Source organism: Festucalex cinctus, chromosome 10 (genome assembly GCF_051991245.1).
Source record: "Festucalex cinctus isolate MCC-2025b chromosome 10, RoL_Fcin_1.0, whole genome shotgun sequence".
NCBI classification, from domain to species: Eukaryota; Metazoa; Chordata; class Actinopteri; order Syngnathiformes; family Syngnathidae; genus Festucalex; species Festucalex cinctus.
The window spans coordinates 3,329,283-3,337,565 of NC_135420.1; the positions used below are offsets into that span (position 1 = coordinate 3,329,283).

At 39.1% G+C, this 8,283-nt stretch overlaps 1 protein-coding gene across 4 annotated transcripts in view; it reads right to left on the minus strand.

The window, feature by feature from the left end:
* gorab (golgin, rab6-interacting) overlaps positions 1 to 7,781 on the minus strand; it is a 98,888-nt gene extending 91,107 nt beyond the window's left edge. For 2 of the 4 annotated variants that reach the window (XR_013285233.1, XM_077533437.1), the window contains exons 1-4: positions 7,405 to 7,781; positions 7,000 to 7,312; positions 6,786 to 6,923; positions 6,521 to 6,661 (exon numbers count right to left, since the gene is read on the minus strand). Coding sequence is in view for 3 of the 4 variants with exons in the window: in XM_077533437.1 (XP_077389563.1) it covers positions 6,521 to 6,661; positions 6,786 to 6,923; positions 7,000 to 7,312; positions 7,405 to 7,459 (647 nt within the window). In the remaining variant the exon portion in view is untranslated. The remainder of the gene's footprint in view (positions 1 to 6,520; positions 6,662 to 6,785; positions 6,924 to 6,999; positions 7,313 to 7,404) is intronic. The other 2 variants (XM_077533435.1, XM_077533436.1) reach the window with 2 other exon arrangements.
* Between the last annotated feature and the right edge of the window lie 502 nt (positions 7,782 to 8,283).

Consider the following 8,283-nt stretch of genomic DNA (forward strand, 5'->3'; position numbering starts at 1 on the left):
TTCAGTTGATTTGTAATGAATCCAGAATGTATGGCATTTTTGCTTATTTAATTGCATTACAGGAAATAAAGGACGTTATCACAATATTCTAATTTTCTGAGACAGTCCTCTATCGAATTGCAATTGTTTTAAGTTAATTAGTTTACATGTAGTAAGGTGGCACTTTGAAAAAGATATTAATTAGTAGTTACAACTTACGAGTGGAGTATTTTATTAGGCAGATGCATGTGAAATGTGAAATTTACAAGATTTTGATCATTTTAAATTAAACAATTTATTCAAACCTTTAATGGAGTAACAAAATAATTGTAAATTAATTTGACAATTAACTAATTGTTGAGTTTTCAAATAATCATTGCACCGAATCGAATAGTAATCCTACTGAATCGAACATCGAATCGTAATCCTACTGAATCGAACCGAACCTAATCGTTTCATTTTAAAATCGAATCGGCATTGTATCGGATCGCACCCCATGTATCGAGATGCGTATCGAATCGTCTTGATTGGAGAGATTTACACCCTTATTAACCAGGCAAGAAACTCATTGAAAGTAACAATCGCGAATCCAAGAGTGATCTGATCACAGGCTTACAAAGCCCCTTCGCTATTTGTGTGAATGTAACATTGTTAATTAGGTGGCTCGATACTCTGTCCACTCCCGGGTACCGTACATTTCAAGTTTACGTTCCGGACTTTCCGCCAAGATATTGCAGTTAGCTTGTCTGAACGGAGAATGTGGACAATTATTTTTAGCTCATCAGAATCGAAAGTGTGGACAGTCAATTTGTAAGAAAATGGGTAAATGTCAGTCCAACAAGAACTGGCTCGAAAATGGCTCACCTGATTTCAAAGTCTAATGCCCTGAGAAGAACCCACAAAGAAAAAGTTGCTCAAGTGAAGGCCCTTGAAGCTGAGATCAGTGCTAAAGGGGAGGACCTCAGATATATGGTTGTATAGGTTGTATGTATGTATGTATGTATGTGATTAAGTATATTGTTTTGAGAATTGAAGTTCATCTCAGGTTGGTCATTGTCAATATTGTATTGTTTACTGTATATGTTGTATGCTTTTGGTGCACTTCGACACGGTTGAAACAAATATAAGTTGACATGGTTTTGAGAATCAAATATGTGACTCTTCCACCCCCCTCTTTTTTTTTTAGGGATCTTCGGTCGGTCGTGAAGTTGGTCTAAAATTTTTCTCATAATGGTCTAAAATATCATTGAGTGATTCCTGCAAGAACCCTGTGCAAAATAGGTCAAACAGTTGATAAAATGGCGATCAACGCTATGGTGAACTTGTGCGCAGCCTACGGATACTCAAATGGCTCAAAGAGAGATGACCGAGACCACCTCGAAAAGTGGGTCCGCACCAGGATTCGTTTGTTTGTATTCAGACCTGCACAAAAGGTCCGGACCAGCATGGGAAACGACCTCCGGTCCGTTTAAAGCGGACCAAACAGTGCAGGTCTGAATACACCCTATAAGTGGTTTGTATTTTTTTTTATTTTTTTTTGTAACATACATACATACATCATACATACATACATCGTGTAATTTATGGTCCCAGGTTTTGGACAGGTGTGCATGATACTGGTTAAGCAGCCATGTACATGTCTGATGTGGCCAAGGGCTTACTGTATATAAACTGACTAAGAGTTGGGTTTACATTTCACAGCCAATTTTGTCCTGATGGGCTTTGCTTTAATTTCATTGTTCATGGTTCTAACAACATGATGTGGTCAAATCTTTGATTGGAACTCACAGATATAGCTTATAAGAGAAAATTTATAAACGCATTCTTACCAATGAAATGTGCATGCAGCGCTTCTTTCAGACTTATTGGTACAACCATACATCACACACGGTGGCATTTTCACCACAGAGACAATAAATAACATGAATGTAGCCGCGAGGGGGCACAAGCCAGTGTCTTCTTGTGCCGGTCCCAAGCCCGGATAAATACATAGGGTTGTGTCAGGAAGGGCATCCGACCAAACATGCAAATCAAATATATGACTTCCATACCGGATCGGTCGTGGTCCGGGTTAACAACGACCGCCATCGGTGCTGTTGACCTACAGGGTGCCGGTGGAAATTGGATTACTGTTGGTCGAAGAAGGAGAGGAGGAAGATGTGTTCGTAGGAAGAAAGAGAAGAGGAACACCACTAGTCTAGTACAGAGTAGGGACTTTGAATGTTGGGAGTATGACAGGAAAAGGTAGGGAGCTGGTTGACATGATGCAGAGGAGGAAGGTGGACATACTGTGTGTTCAGGAGACCAGGTGGAAAGGGAGCAAAGCTAGAAGTTTAGGAGCTGGTTTCAAATTGTTTTATCATGGGTTAAATAGGAAGAGAAATGGAATAGGAGTTATCGTGAAGGAGGAGTTTGTTAAGAATGTCCTGGAGGTAAAAAGAGTGTCAGATAGGGTCATGAGCCTGAAGTTAGGAATCGAAGGCGTGATGATCAACGTTGTTAGTGGGTATGCGCCACAGGTAGGATGTGAGCTGGAGGAGAAGGAGAACTTTTGGTTGGAACTTGATGAAATGATGCAGAGCATCCCTAGAAGTGAGAGAGTTGTCATTGGTGCAGACTTCAATGGACATATTGGTGCAGGAAACAGAGGAGATGAGGAGGCGATGGGCAGGTTTGATATCCAGGAGCGGAACGCAGAAGGACAGTTGGTGGTTGATTTTGCAAAAAGGACGGAAATGGCTGTTGTGAATACATTCTTCCAGAAGAGGCAGGAACATAGGGTGAACTACAAGAGTGGAAGGTAGAAGTACACAGGTAGACTACATCTTGTGTAGACGGTGTAATTTGAAGGAGATCAGCGACTGCAAAGTGGTGGTAGGTGAGAGTGTAGCCAGACAGAAAATCAAAATCAATAGTGTGATTTATCTGTGGTAATACAATAATTAATGCGATAATTTTTTGCGTTTAATTAATTAGTTAACACTAACTTTGACAGCACTAATATATATATATATATATATATTTTTTTTTTTTTTTAATCAGCAGATTAAATTGGTAAACAGTATTTTTTTTCTGCCAAAAATCAGCCTCAAAAATGCACATCGGCCGGGCCCTAAATTAGAATTTAGCAAATTGCAGACCAATAAGTGTTTTGAAACACGATTATAAACTATTTTACTTCAATTGTTGTTAAAAGAATAGGGATGTAACAATTAGGGCAATATTGTGATATTAAAACTGCCACAATATCGTTGTCGTCATGTTCACAATATTTAAAAGGAACACATCTGTTAAAGTCAGATTGATTTCCATTTGTGCAGTTCTAGCACCCTCTAGTGGCTAGTTTATTAGTGCAGTTTAATTTTCATTATGGATGTTTTGGCCTTCTATGTTTAAAATCTATGCTAATTGTCAGATGAAGAGGAATCTAATTTGCTTGTGAAGCGTTAAATGTTTGATTGCAATAGCAAATAAGTGCCTCAATATTGTTATTAGAGATTGTAGGTGGTTTATATGCACTGCTGTTATGTACAAAAACACAATATTGTGATTTTTTTAGTATGAGCTCTTTTTTTTTCAATATTGTGATCTTTTTTAAATATCGCCAACCCCTCATAATATCGTGATAATTATCATATATGACCTTCATATCATGATAATATCGTATCGTGATGTTTGGATATCGTTACATCCCTATAAAAGAATGGGAAAAATTGTTCCTAGAATAATTAATTTCGATCAAATGGGATTTGTTCCATTTCAACAGATTCATAGTAATATTAGAAGATCTCTTGAAAACCGAAAGATATAAAATTCTGCAATTATCCAAGGAGAAGGGTGGATTAGCCCTTCCATGTTTATTTGACAGAGCTGCCCATTTGAGACCACTGATTGGGTGGTGCCAAGTTACAGAACAAGATGGAAAGTGATTGAGAGTTCATTGTTGGAAAGTTTACCAGTAAATGCTTAATATGGCATACTTCACGAGTTACCCATTTGTTAGATACAGATAATACTTTTATAATTAATTTGTTACAGACATGGATGGGTCTAATAAAAAAATATCAACTAGAGAAGGCTGAAAGGTTAAAGTGGTTTGCCTACGACCCAGAATTTCCACCCAGCAAACATGATAGTAGGTTCAAAAGTTGGTCTTCAAATGGCCTTATAATGTATGCCACATTCTTCAAAAAAGTATAATGCTGGTTTTACCGACTTAAAGAATAAATATAATTGATAAAATCTGGATTATTTTAGATATTTACAAATAAAGATATTTTCTCAGGAAGAATAATTTCAAGTATGACAATATATGGAGACAAAATTATGGCTATTTTTTTGTTTTTGTTTTTGACAAAGCTTACGACGATGGCACTTTTCAAAAAATAATTCCTAGATTATATCTTGCTTTTCAGAAATTAAAGGAAGATCATACTTTTGACATTAAAAATAGGTGGGAATCAGGAAATTTTGAAATTACAACAGAAGAATGACAACGGTTTCACCTTGGAGGGAATACAGTTGGAAGAACTTGACTTTTTTTTTTTTTTTGTACTCCCATACAGAAAAGCAAATTCTCTGCTCAGACTGATTGCTGGAGGTTGTGTGGAAATTCTGTGTCAAATCCATCCATCCATCCATTTTCTTGACCGCTTATTCCTCACAAGGGTCGCGGGGGCTGCTGGCGCCTATCTCAGCTGGCTCTGGGCAGTAGGCGGGGGACACCCTGGACTGGTTGCCAACCAATCACAGGGCACACAGAGACGAACAACCATCCACACTCACACGCACACCTAGGGACAATTCGGAGCGCCCAATTAACCTGCCATGCATGTCTTTGGAATGTGGGAGGAGACCGGAGTACCCGGAGAAGACCCACGCGGGCACGGGGAGAACATGCAAAACTCCACCCAGGAAGGTCCGAGCCTGGACTCGAACCGGAGACCTCAGAACTGGGAAGCGGACGTGCTAACCACTCGACTACCGTGCCGCCCTGTGTCAAATCACTTTCATGTTTTTGGGGGATTGTCCCTATGTGACACTATTTTAGCATGATATTCATGATTTATCGGATAAGGTATTCAGGGGTAAAATTCAATTTGACTTTAAAACTCTATATATCTTAATGACTTAAGACAACTGAAGTTGGGGTAGGAGAAAAATGTTTGAGAATTCTGTTAGCGTGTAATAGGGGTGTGCTCAAAAAATCAAAACGACAATATATCGTTGCGAGCTTCATTACAATACACGTATCGATACGCAGGCGTCAGAATCGATATTGCTCGTTAAGGCAGTTAACGTTTGCCTTTGCAGCTTACATTGTACCAAAAAATAAATAAAAAACAGCAGCGTCTTTGAAGTTTATTGCCCTCAATTAATGCAAAAATAGCCCACCAGTGATTGGACACTGTGTCCTGCTAAGAAAAATGAAAGCAGAGGAAGGATATCAACATTTATTTACTTATACACTTAACATATTCGTATATTTTGTTTAAAAACGAAATAGAATGTGTTACATGAAAAAAAATGCTGTTTTTATTTCCCCAAATATTTCAAATAAGCACATTTTAGAGCTGTAATTTTAATACTTTGACATTTTTGCTCACATCGGGTCATGCCTATTAATACATTTTCCCGGTGTGTCTGTGAAAACAGCTCCTTGCTCTGCAGTGCGTGCACATTTCGACCAGGCATGCCGCTTGGTGGTGAACCAGAAGAGCTGCTAACAAAAATATTTTTGTCAGTCAGCATAACAAACCTATCCTTTAGGTATAGATATAACTGTTATTATAAAATGAAAGTAAATTAATGTAATATATCGGGATACGTATCGCCTTGAAGATCCATGTATTGTGATACATATGTATCGCGATACGTATCGTATCGTGACCCCTGTATCGTGATACGTATCGTATCGTGAGGTTGGCGGAAATACCCAGCCCTAGCGTGTAAGAAGGCTTTGACTAAGAAACGGTTGAAGAGAGATATACCAACAATAAATGAATGGATTAATATAGTTATAGTATTGATGTTATGGAGAGAGTTTCAGTTATATTAAAATTTAAAATCTTCAATGAAATTTGGATGAAATTGACTAGTTTTGTGTCTAATGTAAGACCTGACTTTGTCTGAACTGTGTGCTCTCATAGATCATTTCATTTAATTATAAGAGAATGATTGGGTATTTATGTCCATACACACATATATATGTATATATATATATATATATATATATATATATATATATATATATATATATATATACACAGACTCTGAACTATGATTCAAGATCGCAATATTTAAACCATGGTGGTTCCATATGAAATTGTAAATACGGTTTGATGTTGGCACGACTTGCCGCTCATGAAATGTTACAGCAGACCCACACTGCGGGTGTGCACAGTTGGACAGTTCAAATGATCCCACCCCCATTCCGAGGCGCACCTGTTGTAATTGAAATGCAATGACGTGTAGTGTTGTTCGGGTGAGGTGCGGTGTGGTGGAGTGCCGTGCGGGGCTAATGGAAAAGCGGCATTAGTACCTGGCAGTAGTGTAGTCCCAGCTGGCTTGCTCTATCTTTCCTCTCAGAATGTCAATGTCATTAGAAACCATGTCATCGAGGGCTTGGAGCTCTTTCTGAATTCTCTTCAGCTTCACAGCCTCAGCTTGAGTTTGTTTCGACCTACAGAAAACAACATCAAGACGACAAACTTGTTTAGAATATTACTATTACTATTATTATTATTATTTCTTTATACAGTACATTATAACCATGACCCTCTATTGTAGCAAACCAAGACACTTACTTTTCAGCTATAGTTTTCGCAAGAAGAGCCTTCTTGCGCTTATTCCTTTCTTCTATAATCTTTTGATCCCGGTGCAGTTGCTCCAGGCGAGTCTTGTCTCGACTACAACATTGTAAGCAATTTGTTTTAAAAGAAATTCTGAAAAACAAGGTAGTTCACGATACATACTTTGTGATAAATTTGTACTATTAAAGGTTAAAACTATACTACTAACAGTTCCATCTCTTGTTTCCCGGGCTCCTTTACTTCTGGATTTCGTTTCTCGTCAGCTTCTTCACATTTTTCTTGCGTCTTTTCCTCCCTGGCACTCTGCTGTGCATCACATTGTACAGCCGGACCTCCTGGTGCAATCGCCTCACAACACTCCCCCTTCATCGGCGGCTTATTGAGCCGCTGCTCCGGTGGAAGTTCAATGTACTCGAATCCAGCGTTTGCTTGAACGGCTCGCTTCAAGATACTCTCTGTTTGCAATTGTTGCCGATTTCCGCAGGATGGTCGTACTTTGCGCTTGCTTGCTACCACAGAGTCTGTAACGGCGACGTAAACGGTCGTATTCTTTTGTAGGAAATCCAAACAAACATTACAGAGACGAAAAAAGTTAAACGTAAGGAGAGTTTACCTTTTTGCTGCAATTTCCGCATTTCGTCTTCTGAAAATCCAGCCCAGCCGCTCATTTTATATTTTGAAATTGCACTACCCCAAATACGATGAAAAATAATAATAAGAGAAGGTGTGAGCTTATTAGCTTCAGTTACATGACAATGGAAGTCAACTTTTGGTACCTTGACAGCGCCTACAGCAACACAGAGCAACACTCGGCAGCCATGTATTTTTTTTTTTTTTTTTTTAATGAATGCCACGTCAAGCACCAGAAAAGTAGAGGTTGGCGGAACGATCCAAATATCGATATTATCGATACCAAGACAGTCTTATTATCGGATCGATACTGGCAATTAAATATCAATCTAGTAATGTAGTTTCAGTTTGGCTCTTTTATGCACTGCCGCTGTTTGGTCAAACAGATAACGGGCATATCACAGTCGTGTGTTTTGATCATGTGCCATCATGTGACTAAGGGGCTTGACACAGGGAGGGGACAAGCAGTTGGCAGCACCGTCTGACGTCACCCTCTCGCGCAGTTTGTCAACAGATTTGATTGCCTAGGGGCTCCAGGTGGAGGAGTGGAACCGTCACTTGCCTTTGGTGCCGGTTGGCGTGGGTTCGATCCTCCGCCTGGGAGAAGCCCATGTGTGGCTTACAAGAAGTAAGCTTGTGTGAGTGGGTGGATTTAAAAAAAAAAAAAAAAGATTTGATTGCCTATTAAATAGTCCAGTGGTGTCGATACTTTGGCCCGGGGGCCATTTGCGGCCCGCTGTCCATTTTTCAGTGGCCCGCGAGATATGCTAAGAATGGCATTTGACTCAGTTCAAATAAAATAAACAAAACAAAAATGTTTGGAGATGGTCAAAGTAAGAAGGAAGGGTACTGAAAAACAGGT